At 35.5% G+C, this 26880-nt stretch overlaps 1 protein-coding gene across 17 annotated transcripts in view; it reads left to right on the top strand.

Moving 5' to 3' along the window:
- SCMH1 (Scm polycomb group protein homolog 1) overlaps positions 1 to 26880 on the top strand; it is a 176280-nt gene that overhangs the window by 60790 nt on the left and 88610 nt on the right. For 5 of the 17 annotated variants that reach the window (XM_077844492.1, XM_077844503.1, XM_077844493.1 and 2 more), the window contains 4 exons: positions 3627 to 3721; positions 4116 to 4251; positions 5141 to 5211; positions 16582 to 16816. In XM_077844492.1, coding sequence (XP_077700618.1) covers positions 3627 to 3721; positions 4116 to 4251; positions 5141 to 5211; positions 16582 to 16816 — 537 coding nt within the window. Of the gene's footprint in view, positions 1 to 1055; positions 1152 to 2857; positions 2910 to 3626; positions 3722 to 4115; positions 4252 to 5140; positions 5212 to 16581; positions 16817 to 25596; positions 25643 to 26880 lie in introns of those variants that run through there. The other 12 variants (XM_077844496.1, XM_077844497.1, XM_077844504.1 and 9 more) reach the window with 6 other exon arrangements.

Consider the following 26880-nt stretch of genomic DNA (forward strand, 5'->3'; position numbering starts at 1 on the left):
CCTAAGGCACAATCCTGGAGTCCCGGGATCAAGTCCCACATCGGGCTCCCAGCATGGAGCCTGCTTCTCTGTCCTCCTGTGTCTCTGCCTCTCTCTCTCTCTCTCTCTCTCTCTGTCTCTCTCTATCATAAATAAATAAATAAATAAATAAATAAATAAATAAATAAATAAATAATAAATAAATAAATAAATCTTTAAAAAAAAGAAACATTTTCTTATGCACTATTGGCAGGAATTATATTGTATCAAAATATAAAATATGTCTGCTCTTCGTCCATTCATTCCCCCCACTTGCCCTAAAGTGATAATCTTAAAAATGTTAAAAGATATATACAAAAAATACTCATCAAAAATTAGAAAATGCTAAAAAAAAATTAGAAAATGCTTATATGACCATTGAGAGCATATAGCAGATACTTTTGTTAACTAATATAAATTATGGCACATATAAACTGTGGAACAGTTTTCAGACAGTAATCTTGGGGAAGAATTTCTGACCTAAAGACTATGATTATCTTTATTTCTCTTAGGAATTTAGGTTCCACACTTAAGGTGGAATGAGGGTAGAGTTCTTGTAGAGAAATGTGGCCAAATAGTAACCAGCATGAGTAGAGGTGCCTCATGTAACCAGGTCAAATTACCAGCATTTGAGGGATTTGGGACATATTTAGAAAGAGAGGTTTGTGTATATTATGCCTGGGACCAATAGGTAGAGGTTAAAAGAAAGCAGACTTAGACCGACTATAAAGGTTAAAGTCTATCCATTTGTACTATGGAATAATAAATAAATAAGGAATTTATCATCATTGGAAGTATTCAAGCAGAGGCTAGAGGGAGCTTGAGGTCTCAACTTTTATATCACCCCATCAAAATGCCTTTCTTGACTATCTGCCTAACATAGGACACACATAACCTCAGCACTCTTTCCCTTTTACCTTGCTTTCTTTTCTCTTTATTTGAAAAAGGCCAAACAGGGGCCACATAAAATGTGTCTCTCTATTGCCCTCTAAAGCAACTGACATATTTATTTATTTATTGTTTTTCTTCCCCTTTAGAAAGTAAGCTCCATGTGGACAGAGACTTTGGCTATTTTATTCTTTGCTATATATCACTAGTGCCTAGAGCTAGGATTGGCACATAGTAGGTGTGCAGTAAGTATTTGTTGAATGAACGAGTATTAGGGAAAGGTATTTATGCATTCGACTTGGTGGATCCTTGTGCTTGACATTTTGGGGATTTTTAATTTTTTAAAGGTACTTCTATGTAGTGTGTCTCTTCAGGGCAGGGATTTCACTTCCTAATAAGTATAACTATCAAGTCATATGCATTAGAGTTTAAGTATTTCTTTTTTTTAATGAGGTTTATCATTTTAAAAAATTTTTTTATTTATTTATGATAGTCACAGAGAGAGAGAGAGGCAGAGACACAGGCAGAGGGAGAAGCAGGCTCCATGCACCGGGAGCCCGATGTGGGATTCGATCCCAGGTCTCCAGGATCGTGCCCTGGGCCAAAGGCAGGCGCCAAACCGCTGCGCCACCCAGGGATCCCTGCATTAGAGTTTATAAGATACTTTCATAAGCGTTATTCAGTAATATAAACGAGATGACTTTTTTTCTTATCTGTAAAGTCTCAGGTCCAGTGATTCCTTTCTAGAGCATCTGTCCATAACTTCGCCATCTAAGATAGTTCCTAGCCTCTGTCCATCACATTATTTTATTTCCTTCAAATACTTACCACTTATTAACTTATTTATTTGGTTATGTGTTAATTGTGTCTCATCTACCAGAATGTAAATTCCATGAGGGCAGGGACCACTTGTCTTATCCCAGCACTGAGAATACTACCTGGCACATAGAGGAATATTCAAACATCAGTTGAATGAATAATTGAAATCATTTTGTAAATTATAAAACATTATACTTACATGAGTTAATAATATTAATCTTCACAGTAATCCTTGACCCCAGTAACAGATCAAATTTTCCTGTTCTGCATTCTCAAGGCAATCTATACTACCTCATTAATTTAAATTTATCATAATTATATCAGATTATTTGTTATTATTTATTTAATATCTCTGCTTATTTCTAAACTGCAAGCTCCATGAATTTAGGAACCATGTCTGTCTTATTCCTCTTACATTTAACACAGTGCTTTTGTACTTGGATGGAGTTTAATAAATATTTATTGAATGAATAAGTGTGTGTACAATTTTGCATGATAGATACTATCTCTATCCTTATGATGAGCAAACTGATACTTGGAAGGATTAAATAATTTATCCAAGATAGTTATAGAAACAAGACTTTAGGAGTGTAGTCGGTTAAGCATCTTCCTTCAGCTCAGGTCATGATCCTGGGGTCCTGGGATTGAGCCCTTCATTCGGCTCCCTGCTTAGTGGGGGGGCGGGGGTGTCTGCTTTTCCTCTCCCTCTGCCCCTCCTCCCTCCTTATATTCTCTCTCTCTCTCTCAAATAAATAAACAAAATCTTAAAAAAAAAAAAAACCAACACTTTATCCAGCTTCTTCTGACTCTCAATATTACATTCTTTTAACTACACCAGTAATTCCTAGACACAGATGTGAATCAGAATTACTTAGGGAACCTTTGAAAATACAGATTTTCAGACCACACCCAAAGCCCATTGAATGAGTACCTCTGAAGATGGGGCCCAAAACTTGATTGAAAGAAATGAGAAAAATTATTTAGGAGATTCTGGTGCTAAGTAACATTTGGGAATCAATGATCTATGCCAAGGGTTGGCAAATCCAGCCCACTGCCTATTTTTATAAATAAAGTTTTAGTGGGATCAACAGCCATGTTGATTCATGTACATATTATCTGTGGTCATTTTCAGGCTACAGTGCACAGCTGAGTATTTGTGACAGAGATTGTGTGGCCCACAAAGGGTAAAATTTTTACAGTCTGGTCCTTTACAGAATGCTTGCTGACCCCTCCCTGATCTATACCTTGCTGCCTGTCCTATTTTTGTGTGTGTAGTTGGAGATGTAGTAGACATATGGAGATGACATTTGGCTCCATTATGGGCATTACAGTAGGTGCTCAAACATTCTTATTGAGTCAATAAAAATTAACTTGTTTGCAATTTACCTGAAATTAAGAGACTAAGCCCTAGGAAGCATAAGCAGCAAAATTTAAGAAAAATACTAATCTAGGTATGGTTCAATTACAGTTGGTGAACTGCTTTTAACAAACAGATTCATTTTCATTCAGTTGGTAATAGGGTGTTCTCTAAATGGAGAAAGATGTGAGGTTTCTTGCCTAACAAGGGACTGATTACCAAAATTGATGTGTAATAGAGAACTATAATTAATACCTCAACTATTTTGGTACCCCTGATACTGCCATAATTTTTAAAACCAAAGTCTCTTGGGTGCTTGTGGTCAGAACTCAAGCTACTACAAGCAATTACCCAGGACTGACCAAACCTCTAGACCTGCGCTGTCTGATACAGTAGCTGTTAACTAGATGTAGGAATTTAAATTAAATCAAAGTAATTTAAATTTAAATTTCTCACTCACACATCTCAAGTGTTCAGTAGTTACCCGTGGCTTAGTGGCTGCCTTGCTGGACAACACAGACACAAAACATTTCTGTCATTACAGGAGGTTTTAGTGGACAGTGCTGCCATAGATGCTGGAGTTGCAGGAGTTGCAGTTCACTCAAATCCCAGACTTTCTATGTGACTCAACCTTTATTTGTAAGAATGGGATAGTACTTTTTAATGTTTTCTTTTTCTAACAGCAAATAGTGATGAAATCTATTCATTCTTTGGTGTAGGGATGTCTCAGCTAAGAGCAAACTCTTTATTACATTCTGATAAGCTCTTTAAATCTTGATTCCAAGAAATATCTATCCCATTTACCTTATGGACTCTGTATTCACGATAGTTAATCACTGGCCAGTAGGTTAAGTGGTTCAGAACTGATCATGATTTCTGGCCAAATCTATTTGGCTTGCTTAAGGATGATGGGAAAGGGACCAGTTTTAAAACAGAAGCTGTAAAGTCAATAGAGTATATAAAGTCTTGGCAACATCTTTGAAGTGATTTAGATTTCATCATTCAGTGAATCATTTTTATTCCCAACATCTAGTGCTTTTTACATGGTCCAAAGTGGCCCTGTGCTACTCCACTGCAGAGGAAACATCAAGAAATGCTGGTTTGCTACAGTATTTTAGTTTGTGAGAGTCTCTGGGATCTTCCCTGCACCATCATGGGGTCACCTCTAGGTGGGTATTAGGGGGAGATTGGTAATTGATTTAACCTTTAATAAAGAACTTAGTCATCTTTTGTGATTTTATAAGATAGATATATATATATTTAACCGCTTGTTCGTTAAAATGTTTTCCCTGACCCCAGCAGTGTTACCTTGAAGACTTTCTCTAGCGCAGTGTTCCTCAAATTTTGAGAGGCTCTGAAAGCCACTTTAAGAGGCTAAAAGATCCTGTAGAGTCCCTAACTTATTCTTAGTTACTCTCATCAGAAATGCTACCAAGGACCTACTTTTCTGTAAAGTACCAGATCTTTGTCATTTTGCACCTCAGCAGCACAGCTGTGGCAAGAATGGGAGTGGATTGGGGATGGGTAAGAGAGAGAGAGGAAGGATTCAAGTATAATCTCACTTATTCTGGCTTTTCATGCCATCAAACCATTTTACCCTATTCTCTCCTTCATTCTTTCTGAGCTAAGATGATGGGATCCAACTGTATTGGGTGTTAAAAGCTATCATTTGATGGTATTAAGGGATCTGTTCAGGAGTCAGGTGTTCAGAAAGATTCTCCTCACCCACACTCTATGTCTGCTGTTCTGCTGTCCACAAACTTCCTGGACATTTCTGTGAGATTCTGATATATCTTGCTCTGGCATTTGGATCACTTTAAGGACTAACATGAAGAACATGTAAGGTCATCTTCAGACCATGATGTTAAAACATTGACCTAAAATGATCCACTCTGGTCACCTAGATTTCTACCCCTAGATTTCTACCCCTAGATTTCTACTCTTGAGCCCAGTAGGGGAAAATAAGTTTTTTCTTACACCTAATGTTTAGTCTAGATTACAGCCCAAAAGGACTTTTTAGGAAGTTGACTGTGATAGAGATTTCTATTTCCTTTACAGGTCATTTTACCTGGGACAAATACCTAAAAGAAACATGTTCAGTCCCAGCGCCTGTCCATTGCTTCAAGCAGGTAATTGATTCTCAACATCTTTAGTAGGTGGGAGACAAGTAGATTTGTTCTGGTCCTTAGGACAAGTAAAACATGAGGTAGGAGTCCTTGGACTTCTCACCTGAAGGCTCTAGAGTAAACTTCTATGGTAAGAATACAGCTCAAGGCTCAAAACTCATGAGTTTTGGCAGCAGTCTCTCCGACTTCTTCCCAAATAATACCTTTTCTTTTCTTAACCCCTTTGAGAATATGTTTTACTACGAAGAACAATACCCAATTTTTATGATAGCTCTTAACTCAGACAGATAGGAAACAGAGTTATAGCCCCTTGACAGTTCTTGCAAGTGGAGCAGTATTCATTTCTCTTTGCACAACGCCCCAGCCAGTCTTACCTTTCCATAAGAATAATGGCAACGAAAAAAAAAAAAAACAGAATAATGACAACGAGTTCCATTGGAGAGTATGTTAGGACCTTACTAGAGGTCACTCTGAGCTTCCCACATAGGATTAAGTGTCCCACACAATGCATAGATAATGTTGACTGTATCAGAGCATGATAAGGCTGGTAAACAAAGAAGTGTACTGCTGCTAAACAGAGCTAAACATCAGGAAGATATTTATACCTTCCTTTATTATCCAAGTGTTTATTTCCTCGCATTGTCAGCATTTCACTTTGAATTTTGTGTTCTAAATAAAAAATCTAGGACTTCTGCTCATTTTAAATAATAGGGACTAAAATCATAATACCACCTGAAATAATAATAATAAAAGACAATATGTTAAACAGTGGTTTTCAAGTTACTGAATATTAGGCAGCCAAGCACAGTGATCTCTGAGGGATGAAAACAATGACTTGAGCCCCTTATGATTTCCCAGCTGTCTTAAGAGAATTTAGAGACAATGGCCCATTAAAGAGGAGCCCAGCGTGAGCCCAGTAGCTCTCTAATTTGAAGAAATGGAGCTGAGTGGGGAAACCAGGTGGCTAGAATTTGGAGGACAGGGTGCCAAGAGCTGCACAGAAAGAAAACCACAGAGATCTGCAGAGAGCCCTATTTAAGTATTCAGCAGAGTGATGTTGTTCCATGTATGCAGATGAGGAAACTACCCGAAATCCAGAAAAAAAAAAAAAATCTGACAGGACTGGAAGGAATAGAGCCCCATACTCCCACAGGGCTGGGAATGTTGACTGATTCTACCAGCCAGACTAGAAAATCGCATAATTCATGTGGCATCAGGTGGGAAACTTGGGAAGATCTTACTCAGTAATGGGAAATAATTAGCCTTAGAATGAGCACTTCTCTGGACCTGCCTAACAAATTATAAAAGCATGACTCAAGGGGATCCCTGGGTGGCTCAGCGGTTTAGTGCCACCTTCGGCCCAGGGCGTGATTCTGGAGTCCCGGGATCGAGTCCCACATCAGGCTCCCTGCATGGAGCCTGCTTCTCCCTCTGCCTGTGTCTTTGCCTCTCTCTCTCTCTCTGTATGTCTCTCATGAATAAATAAATAAAATCTTTTTAAAAAAAAAACACGACTCAAAATTATCAAACTATTTTCAGGTAACTTAAATGCATCTAAGAGCACAGCACAAGACAAAATGCAAAAATGAACAGTAACCAACAAGGAAAAAGTCAAAATGTCTGGCATCCAGTCAAAGATCACCAGGCATGTAAAGAGGAAAACATAATCAGTCATAAGCAGAATAATCATACAGTTGAAACAGACTCAGAACCTATATAGATCTTAGAATAGCAAGCAAAAACATTACTTTTAATTCCATGTGTTTGAAAGCTAAGCAGAGACATGGATATAAAAAGACTCATATTGAACTACTATGTGCAAAATGAAAAATACTCTGGATGGGATTAATGGCAGAAGAAGAGATCAGTAAACTTGAAGACATAGCAGTAGAAGCTATCCAAAATGAAACACAGAGAAGAATCTTAAAAAGATGAAAAAGAACATCAGTGAGCCAAAGGATAACTTCCCTTTCCATGGAATAACTTCATAGACCATCTAATTAGAGTGCCTAAAGCAAAGGAGATGAGGGACAGAAAAAGTATCTGAAGATCTAATGGCTAAAAAATTTCCAAAATTGAGGAAAATGTAAATCCACAGATTGAAGAGGCTCTAAGATTCCCCTCCCCCAAATAAAAGACAAGAAAACTACATAAACACATCATAAATGCTCAAAAGTTAGCAATAGAGAACATCTTAAAAGCAGCCAGAGAAAAAAGACACTACATACAGGGTAAGTAAGATGAGAACATTATATTTTCTTGTTGGAAATGATGCAAAGAAGAAAGTTGAATAACATGTTGAAAGTACCAAAAGCAAAAACTGTCAACCTCGAATTCTATACTTAGTAAAAAGATCTTCCAAAAACAATACCAGATGGAATTACAGATCTATAAAAAGGAGTAAAAGTCTCTGATAATTGTAATTACAACGGCAGATATGTAAGATTTTTCCTTATTATTTGAATCTCTACAAAAGATAATTGTGTAAACAATAATAATCATATTGTTATTGTAGAGGTGATAATAGATGTATAAGTAAAATGTATAGCATAAATGCCCAAGAGAGGAGAAATCTTAAACATACTGTTAAGATTCTTGAAACAGTATGATATTATTTGAAGACAGACTGATAAGTTAAACATGTTAACTATAAACAGCAAAGCAATCACTAAAATAGTAGGAAATAAATAGCAGCTGGTAGACTTAAATCCAACCATATCAGTAATCAAATTAATTATAATTGGTCTAAATGCCCATTTAAAAGGTTGAGATTATCACATTGAATTTTAAAAAAAGATCCAATTATATATTGCTTGCAAGAAATTATACTTTAAATATAAGGACATAAATAACTTAAAAAGTAAAAGGATGGAAAATGATTAGCCACAATAAAACTAAAATGACTGTATTAATATCAAAGTATATTTCAGAGTAGAGAATACTGCCAGGGATAAAAAAGGTGATTTCATCATGAAAAGGGGACAGACATTTTTACATGATGCAAAAAATGATAGAAATATAAGAAGAAATGAATACATCTAAATTTATTTATAGATAGAGTTCTAATACTCCCCTGTATGATTAAAGAACAAGTAGTAGGAAATCAACAAATGAATAGTAGGCATCAGCAACACTGTCAACCAGCCAGACCTAATGGACAGGTAGAGAGCACCCCCAGCAACAGAATGTACATTCTTTTCAAGTGCACACAATGTTTAACCAAGTTAGACCATATTCTGGACCATAAGGTTAGTTTTGATAAATTTAAAAGGATGTAAGTAATATAAAGTATATTCTCAGGTTACATTGAAGTTAAATTAAAAAATTAATGCAAAAAGTTATCTGGAAAACCTCCGAATATATGGAAACTAAGTAACACATTTCTAAATACTCCTTGGGTATGGAAAAATTAAAAATGGGCATTAGAAAATATTTTCAGGGCAGCCCAGGTGGCTCAGCGGTTTAGCGCTGCCTTCAGCCCAGGGTGTGATCCTGGAGACTCGGGATTGAGTCCCACGTTGGGCTCCCTGCATGGAGCCTGCTTCTCCCTCTGCCTATGTCTCTGCCTCTCTCTCTCTCTGTGTCTCTCATGAATAAATAAATAAAATCTTTAAGAAAAAAAGAAAGAAAATATTTTCAACTAAATGGAAATGAGCATTTCAAAATTGTGGATTGCTACTAAAGCAGTCCTTATAGTGCCGAACACTGATATGAAAAAGAAGAGTTTCGTTTTCTGACCTCAGCTTTCATTTTAAATAATGAAGGGGAGAAATAAATCAAGTTAACTGCAAAGTAAGCATAGGAAAGGATATAATAAAGATCAGAGCATAAACCAATGATAGAAGAAACAAAAATAATAGAGAAAATCTTTGAAGTCAAACGCTGATTGTTTGCAAAGATCAATAGAAATTATAAACCTCTAACTAGATTAATCAGTAATAAAACACAGATTACTAATGTCAGAACTGGAAGTGGTAACATCACTATTGATTCTATGAATATTAAAAGGATAATAAAGGATTATTATGAACAAATTTATACCTTTAAATTTGACAACTTAGTTGAAATGGATAATTTTCATGAATAACACAAATTACCAAAGTTCACTGAATAGCACTATTTCTGTTACAGAAGTTGAATTCGTAGTTAAGAAATTTCCCACAAAGAAAATTTCAGGCCTAGATGACTTCACGGGTGAATTGTTCCAAACATTTAAGGAAAAGGTAATACATATTCTACACAGACTCTTCCAAAAAGTTTAAGAAAAGGGAATACATCATTCCAGCTCATTCTACGAGGCGGGTATTATGCGGATACCAGAATCAGGTAAAGATACGGAAAGAAAAGAACTACAAAGCAACATCCCATATGAAAATACATGTAAAAATTCTAAAGAAAATTCTAGGAAATTAATTCTAACGATATGTAATAATTTAACCATGACCAGGTGGAGCTTAATTCCAAGAATGCTAGGTTGATTAAACATTCAAAAGTCAATTGGTGGGACGTCTGGGTGGCTCAATGGTTGAGAGTCTGCCTTCAGCCCAGGGCATGATCCTGGAGTCCTGGGATTGAGTCCTACATTGTGCTCCCTACATGGAGCCTGCTTCTCTCTCTGCCTGTGCCTTTGGCTCTCTTTCTCTGTGTCTCTCATGAATAAATTAAATCTTTAAAAGCAAAAAACAAACAGACAAAAAAACCGAAAGTCAATCAGTGTTTCACCATGTGAACACACTAATGAAGAAAAAGTCTGGTCCTCTCAATAGATGTAAAAAGTCCACTGTCTATTACTAATAAAAACTTTCAACAAATAAGAAATAGAAGAGAATTTCCTAAATACTACACCCTAAAAGGCATCTATGTAAAACTTAAAGATATCATATTTAATGGTAAAAATTTAAATGCTTTTCCCTTAATGTCATGAACAAGACAAGGATGTCTGCTCTTGCCACTTCATTCAATATTGTACTGAGAATGTGACCAGGCAAAAAAATAAAAGAAAGAAAGAAAAAGGAAAGGAAGGGAGGTTGGAAGGGAAGAAAGAAAGGGATTCTGATCGAAAGATTAGAGCAACTACCAAGGAAAATATGTGGGTGGCAAATAAGTGCGTAAATTGATGGTTAACATTTTTTCATTAGGGAACTACAAAGTAAAATCATGATGAGAGGCACACCTGGGTGGCTCAGTGGTTGAGTGTCTGCCTTTGGCTCAGGTTGTGATCCCAGGGTTGTGAGATAGAGTCCCACATCAGGCTCACTGAAGGGAGCCTGCTTCTCCCTCTACCTGTGTCTCTGCCCCTCTCTATGTGTCTCTGATGAATAAATAAATGAAAATCTTTTAAAAAATTATAATGAGATATCTCTATACATTTATTTAAATGCCTCTGATAAAAAGGACTGACCATACCCAATAGTGGCAAGGATGTGGAGTAAATGGAACTTTCATAAAGTACTGGTGAAAACATACAATTATTTAATTGCTTTAAAATGTAGTTTGCAAAAAACTTCAAACTACTGAGCCAAAAAAAAATCCACAAAATTAGGAATTGAATAATACATCTTTAACTTGAAAAACTGTTTATACCTCAGTACTATAGTTAAAAGTAACTCAATAGAAGACATAATAGAAAAGAAACTCTCATTTACAATAGCAGCATTTACAATAGGTATATACATACATATATGTAATATAAAGTGTATTCTCCGGTTACATTGAAATTAAATAAAAAATTAATATGAAAGAGTTATTTGGAAAACTTCCAAATATATTACGTGTGTGTGTGTGTGTGTGTGTGTATGAATAAGCTGACAGATATGCAAAGCACCTTACCTAAAGCATGATTCAGTAAAAAAATTGACTTTGACTTTGTCAAAATTAAGTACTTCTGCCCTTCAAAAGACACTGGTAAAAGAGGGAAATATAAGCCATAGTCTTGGAAAATATTGGCAAATCAGACAGTTGACAGCAATGCTCTCCAAAATAATCAATCAATTTGGTGTAATTCCTACCAAAATCCCAGGTAGCTACTTTCTAGAAATTGAGGTTATCCAAAAATTCTTAAAGAAACACAATGGAACCAAAATAGCCAAAACAATGTTGGAAATGGAGAACAAAATCACATTTCCTGATTTCAGAACTTACTATGAAGCTGCAATACTCAAGACATTGTGGTACTAGCATAAAGATAAACTTATAAATCAATGAATTAGACTCAAGAGTCCAGAAATAAACTCATGCATTTATGTTCAATTGATTTTGGATGAGTATGCCAAGACAGTTCAGTGGTATTTTCAACAATTGGTGCAGGGACCACTGGATATGCACATACAAAAGAATGTAGTTGCACCCTACCTCCACATGATATACAAAAATTAACTCGAAGTAGATGATAGCCCTAAATGTAAGAGCTAAAACTGTAGAACCCTCAGAAGAAAACGTAGGAGTAAATCTTCATGACCTTGGATTAGGCAGTGGTTTTTTAGATATGGCACCAAAAACACAACAAAAGATAGTTTATACTTCATAAAAATTAAAAGCTTTTGTGCTTCCAGGGACACTATCAAGAAAGTGAAAAGATGACCCACAGAATGGGAAAATATTTGCAAATCATATCTGTTAAGGATTGTATCTTGAACATATGAAAAACTCTTAAAACTCAGTAGTTAAGACAACCTAATTTTTATTTATTTATTTTTTAATTTTTATTTATTTATGATAGTCACACACAGAGAGGGAGAGAGAGTGAGGCAGAGACATAGGCAGATGGAGAAGCAGGCTCCATGCACCGGGAGCCCAACGTGGGACTCGATCCCGGGTCTCCAGGATCACGCCCTGGGCCAAAGGCAGGCACCAAACCGCTGTGCCACCCAGGGATCCCAAGACAACCTAATTTTTAAATGGGCAAAGAATTTGAATAGATATTTCTCCAAATATACACAAGTGACCAATAAGCACATAACAGATGTTTAACATCGTTAATCTGTAGGGAAATACAAATCAAAACTGCAGTGAGATACCACTTCACGTCTACTAGGGTAGTTGAAATTAAAAAGGCAGACAATAGGGATGCCTAGGTGGCTTAGTGGTTGAAAGTCGGCCTTGGCTCAGGATGTGATCCCAGAGTCCCTCCACGGGGAGCCTGCTGCTCCTCTACCTATGTCTCTGCCTCTCTCTTTGTCTCACGAATAAATAAATAAAATATTTTTAAAAAATAAAAAGGCTATGAAGAAATTGGAACCTTCATATTACTGGTTAGATTGTAAAATGCAATAGCCTCTTTAGAAAAGTTTAGAAGTTCCTCAAAATTTTAAACATAGAATTAGCACATGACCCAGGATTCTCACTGTTAGTTATACACAAGTGAAGGGAAAACATATGACCACATGAAGCACACACAAATGGCATCATTATACATATATTGTATGTTATATAATATTGTACATGTTACGTACATTATACATAATAGCCAAAAAGAGGAAACAAATATCTATCAACTGATAAATGGTTAAGCAAAATGTAGTATGTCCATACAATGGAATATTAGTCATCAATAAAAATGAAGTACTGATAAATGCTACAACATAGATTAACCCTGAAAACATTATGCTAAGTAAAGAAAGGAACCACTCACAATATTAAATCTTCAGAATAGGCAAATCCATAGAAACAGACGATTAATGGTTTCTAGGGACTGGGGTGAGGGCAGAATGGGGAGAGTATGGTAATAGGTATAGGAATTCTTTGGAGGGATGATGAAAATGTTCTAAATTTAGATGAAGTGATGTTTGCACAACTCTGAATATACTAACAACCACCAAGTTATACACTGTAAAAAGGTTAATTTTCTGGTATGTGAGTTAAACAAATACATACCATATGATCCACCCGTTTCACTTTTAGATAGTTACCCAAGAGAAAAGAAAATATATTTCCATAAAGAGATTTACACATGGGTGTTCGTAGAAGATTTGTAATAATCAAAAACTGGAAACACACCAAATGCTTATCAACATGATGTACTACTCAGCAATAAAAAGAAGTAAATTATTGATGCCTTCAACAATATGAATGAAATCAGAATAGTTTGTGGAGTGATAGTATTTACAAAAATCCTATAGCCAACATTACACTTGATGGTGAGAAACTAGAAGCTTTCCCACTAAGATCAGGAGCAAGACAAGGACGTCTCCTCTCACCTCTCCTTTTCAGTATCATAGTGGTAGTTTTAGATACTGCAAAAACACAAGAAAAGGAAATAAAAAATATACAGCTTGGCAAGGAAAAATTAAAACTCTTTTGCAGATGACATAATTAAACCCTCCTAGAACTAATAAGCAGTTCTAGCAAGTTTGCAAGATACAAGGTTAATATATAAGTCAGTCATTTTGCTTTATACTGTAATGAACAAGTGGAATTTGCAATTAAAAACACAATTCCATTTAGCACCTCCAAAAATGAAATATTTAGGTATATATCTAACAGGATATATGCAAGATTTATATGAGGAAAACTATAAAATTCTGGTGTTGAAATCAAAGAGCTAAAAACAGATAGTCCATGTTCAAGAATAGGAAGACTTGGGGTTCTGGGGTAGCTCAGTCAGTTAAGCGGCCAACTCTTGATTTTGGCTCAAGTCATAATCTCAGGGTGTAGTGATTGAGCCTCACATCAGGCTTCGTGTGGCATCTGCTTGAGATTCTCTCTCCCTCTGCACTTCCTCCCACTTGCTTGCTCGCTCTCTCTTTCTCATAAATAAAGTAAATAAAACCTTTAAAAAAAAAAAGACTCCATATTGTCAAGATGTCAGTTCTTCCCAATGTGACCTATAGATTCGATGCAAGCCTAATCAAAATTACAGCAAGTTATTTTGTGGAAAATTGATTCTAAAGTTTATGTGGAGAGAGAAAATATCTGGAATAACCAACATAATATTGAAGGAAAACAAGTTGGAATACTGACATTATCCAACTTAAAGGCTCGTTGTAAATAAACAGGAGTCAAGACAGTGCAGTATTTGCAAAAGAAGAGCCAGATGTATCAGTGGAACAGAATAGAGAGTCAAGAAATAGTTCCATATAAGTAAAGACAACTGATCTTTGATAAAGAAGCAAAACCGATACATTGGAGCTATGATAGTTTTTTCAATGAATAGTGCTTAAACAACTGGACAGCCACATGCAAAAAAAAAAGGAATCTAGATAGAAGCCTTACACCCTTCACAAAAATTAACTCAAAGCAGGCCAGAGACTAAATGTCTAACTCAAAACTATAAAACTCCTAGAAGATAACATAGGAGAAGAACAAGATGACTCTGGGTGAGGTAATGACTTTTTAGAAAGGCACTATCCATGAAAGAAATAATTGATAAGCTGGATTTCATTAGAATTAAAACCTTCTGCTCTAAGAATGACAGTGTCAGGAGAATAAGAAGTTGAGCCATAGACTCGTAGAAAATATTTGCAAAAGGCATATCTCATAAAGGAATGTTATCCAGAATATACAAAGAATGCTTAAAGTCTCAAAAAAAGAAAACAACTTGATTAAAAAATGGGCCAAAGATCTTAATAGATACCTCACCAAAGAAGACAGGCAGATGACAAAAGAGCATGTGAAAGATGTTCCACATCATGTATCCTCAGAGAAACAAACACAAATTAACAGTAGTGAGATACCACTACACACCTATTAGAATGGCCCAAATCCAGAACACTAACATCACTGAAAGCTGGTGAGGATGTGGGGCAAAAGGAACTCTTATTCATTGTTGGTGGGAGTGCAAAATTACACAACCGTTTTTGTAAGATAGTTTAGTGATTCCTTACAAAACTGAACATACTCTTACTAAATACAATCTAGCAATCACATTCCTTGGTATTTACCCAAAGGATTTTAAAATTTTTATCTGCACAAAAACCTGTGCATAGATGTTTATTGCACTTTTATTCATAACTGCCAAAACTTGGAAGCTATGAAGATACCCTTCAGTAGGTGAATGAAGAAACTGGTATAGCCAAACAATGGGATGTACTTCAGCCCTAAAAAGAAATAAGCTATTGATCCATGAACAGACATGGAGAAAACTTAACTGCCTATTACTAAGGGAAAGAAGCCAGTCTGAAAAAGTTGCATGCTGTACAATTCCACCTATGTGACGTTCTGGAAAAGACAAAACTATTGAGACCCTAAAAAGATCAGTGTTTGCCAGTGGTTGAGTGGGTGAGGGATAAATAGGCAGAGCACAGAGGATTTTTTTAGGCATTTAAACTATTTTGTATGATCCTATAATCACAAATAAATGTCATTATACATTTGACCAAACCTACAGAATGTACAACACCAAGAGAGAACCCTAACATAAACTAGGGACTTTGGGTAATTATCATTGTAACAAATGTACTGCTGTGGCGGGGGATGATAACAGGGGAGACTATGCATGTGTAGGGCCAGGGTGTGTATGGGAGATCTCTTCACCTTTCTGTCAGTTTTCTTCTGAACCTAAAACTCCTCTAAAAAATAAAGTCTTTTAAAACACAAAATGAATTGTTGATATATTCAGCAATATGGATATCAGAATAATTATGTTGAGTGAAAGAAGCTAGACACACACAGAAAGAATATATTCTCTATGATTCCTCTTAAGACTATAAAATGCAAACCAGTCAATCTACAGTGATAGAAAGTGACAGGAGTCTGGGTAGGGCTAGACAGGGATTATAAAGGGACATGAGAAACCTTGGGAGTGTGTCCATTTTCATTATCTTGATTGTGGTAATGGCTTCAAGGGTGTATGTGATGTATATGCTGTCATGGGTGTATACATATGTCCAGATTTAACAAAGTGTATAGTTTATGGTATGTCAATTATAATTAAAATTGTTTTAAAATATGAATTGATTTATAAGTTAGTGTCAAAAGAAGAAAAATATTAACCCCCAATAATCTGTGTGGTGAGTATACAAACCAACACACTGAAATGCTCCATTAAGAGACACTAAGGATATGAGATTTTAATAGGATGATTTCTGAGAAGAAAATTTTATGACTACCTGGAGAGTTAAGGTGCTGGAGAAGATAGGATGAGAAAGCATTTAAATCAGGACCATTTGAGACACTGCTGTGCTTTTCTTACTAGTGAGAGTCAGTATTTGATGCTTCTTTGGAAAGTAATTTTTTTCCCCTTCATCTTACCTTCTAGTCTCTCTTTTACATGAAACCCTTCCTAAGGATTAGGGAATAGTTCAAGGCAGTTGACTCAGGCCAGCTCTAACCAATTTCAGTCCAAAACATAAATTGTCAGGTTCCATCTCGTAACATCCTTACTGAAAATGCCATTTACTCTTAGTCTTCCTAATCCCCATGGCTTGTTTTTCTCAGTCCTACACACCTCCAAGCAACGAGTTCAAGATCAGCATGAAATTGGAAGCACAGGACCCCAGGAACACCACATCCACATGTATTGCCACAGTAGTTGGACTGACAGGTGCCCGCCTCCGCCTTCGCCTTGATGGTAGCGACAACAAGAATGACTTCTGGCGGCTGGTTGACTCAGCTGAAATCCAGCCTATTGGGAACTGTGAGAAGAATGGGGGTATGCTGCAGCCCCCTCTGGGTGAGTAACTAGACCCAAGCTCTCCTTAGCCAATTAGTTATCTTCCAAAATTGTACATCCTATTATGGGAAAGCCTAGGATCCCCCACCTATTCCTTCTTTCTCATATGGCCAAAAGGAAAGGCCCACCCAAAATGAAATGAGTTGTAAAATCTGGACATATTCTTCTCTACATTAGCTTATGATATCCAAACTTCGCTTAAGCTCTCCTTTTTCCAACTAGAAACCACACCTTCCATCCTTCTTTGTCAGTTCCTATTTACCCTCAGAGACAGAATGGAAGGAGGTCTTACCATTTAACCTGCCTCAGAAAACCACAGAGCTTTTGCCAAATCCTACAGTGATTACACAAGAGGTGAGAGAAAATTTCCCAGTAAAATGATGACTGTTATTGGGGTTCCTTCTTTCCTTTCCCCTAAATTCTCACTTGGTCCTTGTCATATTCTCACTTTGAATTAATTTGTATTATTTTACTTAAACTAATAACCCCACTAGATTTTACCTTTTTTTCTCCTCAGTATATCGAAGTGATTTAGACCATCTTATCAATTACTATCAATCACTGTTGGAGTGAGTCTCAACAGGGAAGAGAGAGAGAGAGAGAGATGGGTGATGAGCTATGGGCTATGTTCCCCTCAGAAGGTTGTAGTAAATTGAGCATTAGGAGACAGCTGTCATTTGCAGGAGACCACAGGTAGTTACTGAATATTATCCCCCATTAAAAAAAATTTATTTGTAATATAAAAATTCCAAACATAAAAGTAGAGTAGCGCAGTGAATGCCCATGTATTCTTTATCCTTGATAATTATCAGTACATAATCAATCTTATTTTATTTGTACCTGCACATACTCCCTGCCCCCTCCTGCCCAATTGCCCAAACATCATATCATTCTGTCATTAAATATTTAGTAACTCTGTCTCATAGATAATATTTTTAAAATGTAATCATAATGACATTATCATATGTAAATAAACTAATGATAATTTCTTAATAACCACAAATATTTACTCAGTGTTTAAATTTTCCCTGTTGTCTGTCTGTCTGTCTCTCCTTCTTTCTCTCTCTCTCTTAAGTTTCTTTGAATCAGGATCCAAATAAGATCCACATATTGTAGTTGGTTGATATGTCCTTTAAGTCTCTTTTAATCCATGAGTTCTCCTTCTCTCTTATTTTTTCTCACAATTTACATGTTAAAGAACCTAAATAATTTGTCTTTCATATTCCTCACAATTAGATTTTGCTGATTATATCTCTGTGGTATCATTTGACATGTTTCTCTGTTCTCTCTTTCCTAGAAATTGGCAGCTAGATCTAGAGGATGGATCAGGTTCAGGTTTAATTTTTTCATAAGAATATTTCATAGGTGGTGGTGGTGTTTATTTCTAATAAGAAACATATATGGTCTTGTTATCTTTCATTTTATAATGTAGCAGCCATTACTACTTGTGGTCTAGATCAAGGGTTGACACATTTTCTTAGAGGATTAGACAGCAAAACTTTCAGGCCTATTGGCCATACATTTCTCTGTTGGCAACTAGTCAGCTTTGTCATTGTAGCTATAGACAATACATAAACAAATGAGCAAGGCTGTATTCCAACAAAATCTTGTATTTACAAAAACAGATTACCAGCCTTCTGGCTATAATTTGCTGACCCCTGATTTAGATCAATCAATTCATTATGGTTGCAAAATGGGGAATTTTAGTCTTATAATCCCATCCACATAAATTAAATGGAATATGTCTATTAAACTTACATCATTTATTTGGATATTATGAGGATATCATTCATGGAAGAAAGCTTAAATGCTTGATTCTTTTCTTTATTTACCAATTTTCAAAATAATGAATTGGCTTAATACCATCCTTCAAAAATATTTAGGACAGTTTTTTTGTTACTGTTTAGTATCATAAATCCAAGAATTAATACATATTTGATGTTTTATTACATTACACTAATTATTCTTATTGATTCTTGATTTGTCCCATCATTGGCTGTATAGGAGCCTCATCAAATGGTCTCCTGACTCTTTATTGCTTGATAGCTCTCTTGGATTTTTAAAATTTCAAAATGTTCCAGGCTCATCTTCTATATTATCTACCCCCAATATGGAGTCAGTTATCTTTTAAGTGCCTGGGTTCCTTTTAGTGGGAAATGATATTTAGAGACTATAATCTGAACGCTAGAGTGCTCACCTCTACTGGGTTAATTCGTTCTTTCTACATCTTTTTGTCATAGATAGGAACTGCCTTATTAGTAGTAGTAAAGATAAAATCATTAGTTCATAATTGATACTTCCTGCCAAAATTCAGGACAAATGGTGTTTTTATTTACTTTGTCTTTACTGTCTTAAGTCTGTCTCTCCTCTATATCACAACAAAACCCTAGTTTTCCATGTCATTAACAAAATAACCCATTTGTTTTATCCTACAGTACACATACAAGAGTCTCAGAATAATAATACAAACACTTACCACTGTAATCATTACTGACAGTATTTGAGTTACTTGCATTTCTTTTTTCTTACCCTCAGGTGAAGTATAGTCAATAATACATTATAAGGTTGTTTGGATTGGTTTCTCTCTGGGTGGCAGTGCCACCAACTTGATATAAACTTAGGTTCGTTTATTGCATGTTTTAAGATTTATTTATTTATTTTAGAGAGAGAGAGCATGTGAGTGGGGGAAGGGACAGAGGGAGAGAATCCTCAAGCGGACTCCCTGCTGAGCATAGAGCCCAATGTGAAGCTCAATCCCACGACCCTAAGATCACAATCTGAGCCAAAATCAGGAGTAAAACTCAACTAACTGAGCCACCCAAGAGCCCCTGTATTTTTTATTTATTCATTTATTTTAAATATTTTATTTATTTATTCATGAGAGACAGAGGGGCAGAGACACAGGCAGAGAGAGAAGCAGGCTCCGTGCAGGGAGCCCAACGCAGGACTCGATCCCGGGACTCCAGGATCACGCCCTGGGCCGAAGGTGGGCACTAAATCGCTGAGCCACCCAGGGATCCCTGCTTGTATTTTTAAAAAATTATTAGAGATTGCTTTTAAGAAATGTTCCTTTATAAATATATATGTGGAATACATCATTTTTTATACACATCATTCTTAAAGTCAAATCCATAAAACAAAGTATGTTCAGAGAAATCCCCTTCACCTTATTCCTTTCTCCTACCATAGGCAGCCACTTTCTTTTAATTTTATAGTTTGTACTCCATTTATTAAAATACAAATATATTTGTGTGTGTGTCTGTGTGTGTACATATATACATATATATTTCCCACTTAAATACAAATGACAGCATACTATACATACTGTCTTAACCTTGTTTTCTTCTATTTAATGAAATATCTTAAAGATGACTTCTTAGTACTATGGAAATATTTCTCATTCCTGCATAGCACTGTATAATGCTCAATCTGCTCTATGAATTGCTATTTAGAAACATCTTGGTAGGCTATTAAAAATACAGTTAACCCTTGAACAACATAGGTTTGAATTGCACAGTTCCATTTTATACATAGATTTATTTCGATAAGTATATCTTTACATTATCATTAAGTTTTTTTATCATTAAGGTTTTAACTACTAAAGCTTAGTCGTTACGTTTTAGGGGAGTCAGATGTTATACATGATTTTTTAGTGCATGGGTTTCAGGGAGGGTCAGTATCCCTAACCCCCACATCATTCAAGGATCAACTAATAAGCTCCCGAGGATAATGGTGATGATTTAAATCACAATCTTTTGATAAATTCTCTAGAAATAAACAGATCAAAAAGGAAACCAAACCAACCCACCCATAATTCATGTTTAAATATTACTGGGAGTCAAAAATACCACAGATTTCAATTACATGTTGTCTACTTGTTCAGATATAAAGGTCTGAAACCATTAGAGCTAGTTCCTAACTCATACCAGAATAATAGTTTTATGTGGGTAGAAATTGCATTTAAAGAGGGGAGGGCAATGGGGGCCTAACACAATCAAAATCACCTCCAGGAAAAGATAGTCCAATTTAGAGTGGGAAATACTGAGAACAGAGCTAAGACCTACTTGATTAGAGCATTGGCTACTGAGGAATCCAAAGGAAGAGAGTAAATTGAAAGTGTGAGAGACTAGGGAGAGCACTCTTGAGAAGATAACTGTCTTTGGGGAAGGGTAGATCTATGTTTTTTTTTTGTTGTTGTTGTTTTTGTTTTTTTTTTTTTTGTTTTTTTTGGGGTAGATCTATGTTAAAGGAGAAAAAGGAAGCAGGGGTTGTAATTCAGAATTATACAGAAACAGAAGAGAATCATAAAGTCAAAAGGCACACCAGTCTTCCTGTCCTATCCCAACAGGCTCATCTACTAAAGAAACTGCATTTCATTATGTCAACAGAAAATTCATAACCCGAGATCCCTGCCAAAATAGAACCTCCTGTTTTTGCTGGTCCAGGAAAATATAAGACATTACAAATTATTAAGAAATAGCAGTCAACATCTGTTAAAAGGTTCTATATGATGAAAAACCAAAGATGAGGATAAAACCATTTTTACTACTGAAAATTCTGCCAAAATCAATGACTAACCAGAACAAAACTCTTGCACAACAACCCAATTTGAATTAAATAAGTATTGACAGGTATGAAAAAAAGCACCATGAATCATAAATTCTAAAAGTCAGACTAGAAATGTACAATATACGGGAAGATGTGAAAATAGAATTGTCCAAGCTCAAGAAAAAAATTAAAGACAAAATAATCTCAATTGCAGACTCAATTCTAGGATGCCCAATGGACAGTAGGTATAACTGAAAATATAGTAAGGGACATTGAGAAGAGAAATAAAAACAACCAAGAGAATAAATATAAATATTAGGAAAGGTTTAAAAGTATCAGAAAGGAGCTGTTAGATATAGAACATAGTCAACAAAGATTCAGTGCATATATGTGAATGTATATATGCATGTATAATTAGAGCCTCTGAAGAAGACGAACTAAACAATGAAACAACTAATACTTACAAGAAAATTTTTCCAAAGCTACTGCAACTAAGGACCGATTTTTTTTTTTTTAAAGAAGCACCTGGATTTTTAATTTTGTTTAATTGCAATTTAAAGTTAAAAAGCCTATGTGACTGGTGGCTACTCTACTGGACAGTGCCGTTCTAGGTAATAGAGAAGTAGGAAAACATCCAGATTCTTTTTATGAGGCAGGTAGAATTTTGATACCCAAGCCTAATTTAAATTACACACACACACACACACACACACGTATATGTACAATTCCTTGTATGAATATCTTTATAAAAGTCTTAAATATTAGGAATTAGAATTCATCATATTTAAAAAACAATAATTTATCAAATCAAAATAGTGGTTTTTTTCTGGGAATGAAAGAAGGTTTAACTTTAGAGAAATCATTAGTGAAATTCACCACATTAAGATAGCTAAGCAAGAAAGTCATCTGACCTTTAACAGAAATTAGCATACTACCTAGGATTCATATTTCCTGTTTTCACAACTTCTTACAAAGCAGCAGTGCCCAAGATATGTGGGACTGTTATAAAGATAGACTTACAGATCAGTGGATTAAGTTTGAGTGTCCAGAATTAAACTCATACATTTATGTTCAGTTGATTTTCAACAACGGTACCACGACAGTTCAGTGGATTTTCAGTAACTGGTGCAGAGCCAACTGGAGAATACATAACAAAAAAATGAAGCTGGACCATATATATAAAATTAATTCCAAGTGGATGATAGTCCTAAATGTAGGAGCTCAAACTATAAAACTCGTAGGAGAAAATACAGGGGAAAAGCTTCATGATATAGGAATTGGCAGTAATTCCTTGGAAATGACACCAAAAGCACAGGCAACAAAAAGAAAAAAAATAGTTAAATTGGACTACATAAAATTAAAATCTTTTTCATCAGTGGACAATATCAACAAAGTGAAAAAGGAACTCACAGAGTAAGAGAAAATATTTGCAAATCATGTATCAGATAAGAGGTTAATATCCAGAATATTAAAAAACAAAACCAAAAAGACCATCCTTCAACTCAACAACAAAAGCAAACAACCTGATATAAAAATGAGCAAAGGACTTGAATAGACATTTCTCTAAAGATATACAAATGATCAATAAGCACATGAAGAGATCTCAGCATCACTAATCATTAGGAAAATACAAATCAAAACTACACTGATACTCTATTTCATACCCATTGAGATGGCTATTATCAAATAAATAGAAAATAAGAAGTATTGGTGAAGATATAGAGAAATTGGAATCTTTGTGCACTATTGATGGGAATATAAAATAGTGCAGCCACTATGGAAAGCAATATGGCATTTCTTCAAAAAATGAAATACAGAATTACCATGTAATTCAGTGTTTCCACTTCTAGGTATATAGACAATTAAAAGTAGGGACTCAAGCAGATATTTGTACACCTATATTTAGAAGCATTATTCACAATAGCCAAAATATCAAAGCAACTCAAGTGTCTATCAGTGGAAGAATGGTTAAACAAAATGTGTCATATGCATACAATGGAATATTATTGAAGCTTAAAAAGGAAAGAGATTCTGACCCATGCTACAATGTAGATGAGTTTTGAAGACATTATGCTAAGTGAAATAAGCCAGTCACAAAAGGACAAACATTGTATGATCCCACTTATACAAGATACCTAATTAAGGCAAATTCATAGAGAAAATAGAATGCTGGTTGCCAGGAGCTGGTAGTGTAGGAGGAATGGCAAATTATTCTGTAATGGGTACAGAGTTCACTTGGGAAAGATGAAAAATTTCTGGAGATGGATGGTGGTGATAGTTGTACAACAATGTGAATGTCCTTGATGCCACTCTTGAGAAAGGGAAATATATATACACACATGTACATCTTATACATGAAATTATATATTTTGCATACATACTTTTATAAGAAGAAACATAGGAATGTTAAGTCAGAAAATAAAGAAAAGATCACCTATTGGGAGTGTCTGGGAATAGGGTCGAAAGTAGAGCAATGAGAGTGAGACTTTTCTAAGAATACTCTTTTATAGTCTCTTGACTTTTGTGTTATATAAATATTTTACTCAAAAAACAAAATTAAACCAGAAACAAGAAAAATCATAACCTAAAATTGATTACAAACAGAAACAAACTGAACTGTGTATCAAATGGATATCATAACAACATTGAAGAAAAAATTAATTCCAGTACCTTGAAAAGAAAACCTTCACAGTATACCCTTGAGGGGACATATTTCAAAGAAAAAATGGAAACTTCAGATAAATTCTGATGTTTTCTTAATGTTAGTGGGTTATCCTTAATAATCTGAAGTGATTTTGCATGCATTGAAGATAGAGCAAATGAGTAAATAAGATACAAATGAGAGATGTGGAAGGTGAAGAACCCTGTAGTATAGAATTTGAAATTGGAGGTATCTATATGAACTCCTAAACTTAAAAAATGTATATAATTTTATATATAGTTGTATTATAATTTTATAACTTATGTTCATTGAAAAGGTCTAAAAGTAATGACACCTTAGTAGCAATGTGGTTTCTAAATCCCATTCTTCACTAGATGGAATCATGGCTCCTTGGAGGAATGACTTATTCCAAGGCTGAGCAGAAGAGAAAATGTAAGATGAATTTGGAACATTCTATTATGCCAGAAAGAAAAGAAGTCTCAAAGAATAATGAGGACATAGCAGAAAGACACAGGAGCCAGCTTGAAGGAGCTCTGACCAGCCAAAATTGGAACAATATGAATATCAGAAAGAATAATGAAAACAAAAGAACAGTGGTATTGACATCCATGGGTCCCTAGTGTAGACACAAAAAATTTTAGAGTTTCAGGAAAAGGTCTAATTACAGAATGCCAGCTAATAAATATAGAAAGAATGATAGAAAATTACCATTTTGCAACCACCATTTTAATTGATTCAGGTGAGGATAATCAATGAATGCTAAAAGCATTGAGTAAGAAAAGCTTACCAGAGAATAGGATATTCACATAGTCTCAATGTTTTTCTACCACTGATTACCTATTAATTACAAAGAGAAGTTATAATGAAGAAATCTGTCAGTCACTCCTTAACAAGTGATCAAATTTAGTATCATCAATAATTAGACAAACTGACATTATGTGCTTCTTAAAGAAATGAAGTGGGAAGTATTCAATATCACATGTGTTTTTGTCAGAACTGTTTAGTATGAATGTAAACATAAGGAAACAATCAGAAAAAAATCTGAGTTGTGGGATACTCTGCTAAACAGCTAGCCCACGGTCTTCAAAAATATCAGTTTCATGAAAAACAAAAGCCAACAGGACTGCTGTAGATTAAAGGAGACTAAAGGAACATGACAGCCAAATGCAAAATGTAATTTTTGATCAATTCTTGTATTTAAAAAAATTAAACAGCCATAAAGGACATTTTGGAGAGAATTGAGGATATTTTTAATGAAATTTCTTGGGTATGACAATATTACAGTTTTAAAGGAGAATGTCCTTGTTCTGAGGACAAATGTACTGGTGTATTTAGAGGTGAAGTGTCACTATGTCTCTGACTTTCTCATAGTTCAGAGGACAAAGTATGTAGATAGATGGAAAACAAATATGGTGAAATGTTATTAGTTGTTGAATCTAGGTGAAGGGTACATAGTTCTTGTACTGTTTTTGCTACTTTTCTCTAGGTTTAATATTTTTCAAAATAAAAAGTTTAAATAAATTATGTATGTAATTATACATATATATGTGTGTGTGTTCATGTTCCCCAGGCCTCCTCTGGACCTCTCCCCAGAGTTGCTGAATCAGAATCTCTAGGTAATGGGGCTTGGGATTCTGCATGGTAAAATGACTCTCCCCAGACTCTTAACAAAATTGGTCTATATTTGGGAAACATTGCTCTAGAAGAGCTTTCTTCTCTTGTAAAATCTTGTATGATTTATGTGTATGTATGTGTGTTCTGTTCACAAAAGGAAGATTCATACTCCCTTACGGAGTCCTCCAGGGGAAAAGGTGGAAAGGTAGAATGACCCTCAGGTGACATTATTAGCTCAATGCTGCCAACCTTTTCCTCACACTCCTTTGTTTTATTGACCTATTCTGCTACTCGAGACTGTGATTATTTCTTCTAAACAAGACTGTTTGGATCACTGGTTCTCAAACTTGGCTGCCAGTTAGAATCACCCAGAGAGCTCGTAAAACTTTCAGTGCCTAGGCATTACCTCAGATCAGTTAAATCAGAATTTCTGATTCTGGGTGGAACCAGTGTATTCTTTAATGCTCCCCCAGGGGATTCCAGTGTCCACATTTGAGAGTCCCTGGTCTATAACAGAGGCTAGCTTCTGGTGAGGCTTCCCTCCCCCACCCCCAGTGAAATGTGTCAGAATCCCAGTACCAAGGGCCTAGTCAGTAAGCTGTCACATGCTCTGGGGTATATGTGGTACCTTGACTTGAAAGGAACTCTTTGTATATTTCTGTCCCTGACCAGTCTTTTCATTTGCTAAGTAACCTCCAGGGCCTGTCAATAGAAAAGGGGTTTTAAAAAGATACACATCTTTTTTTGTGATCACAGAATTTGAACTCTTTACAAAACCTGTGGGGGTAGAAATAGCCCAAAACTTTGGAAGTTTATTTAACCATGTTGTCTTAAATGCTTATTTTACAAAGACAATTTAAAAAATATTCACTAAACTCCCTCTTCTCTACAGCAAGGACCCTGCCAGACCCATGTATATACCTATCTCAAGATTAGTCACAACCAATTAAATTAATTAAATTAATCTGAGTTAACTTGTGTTTGAGAGTATATTTGGGAGTTACACTCCCAGCAATATAGGGATGGAATCGTATCAGAGCTAAAAGGAATCCAGTCTTCCCTGATAGTCCGGCTGGATCTTCACTTCTTCCTCAGGGAAGACACCCTGTGTGTTCAGCACCTCTCTGTCAGTTTCATTTCTCCTTTCTTTCATGTGTAGGGTAAAATTGAGATAGTCCACTCAACCTCGGTTTGGAAGCATAGCTTTATTTAGTTCAGTGTCGTCATCTGACAAATACAG

The sequence above is a fragment of the Canis aureus genome, chromosome 13 (assembly GCF_053574225.1).
Source record: "Canis aureus isolate CA01 chromosome 13, VMU_Caureus_v.1.0, whole genome shotgun sequence".
In the NCBI taxonomy this organism is placed as follows: domain Eukaryota; kingdom Metazoa; phylum Chordata; class Mammalia; order Carnivora; family Canidae; genus Canis; species Canis aureus.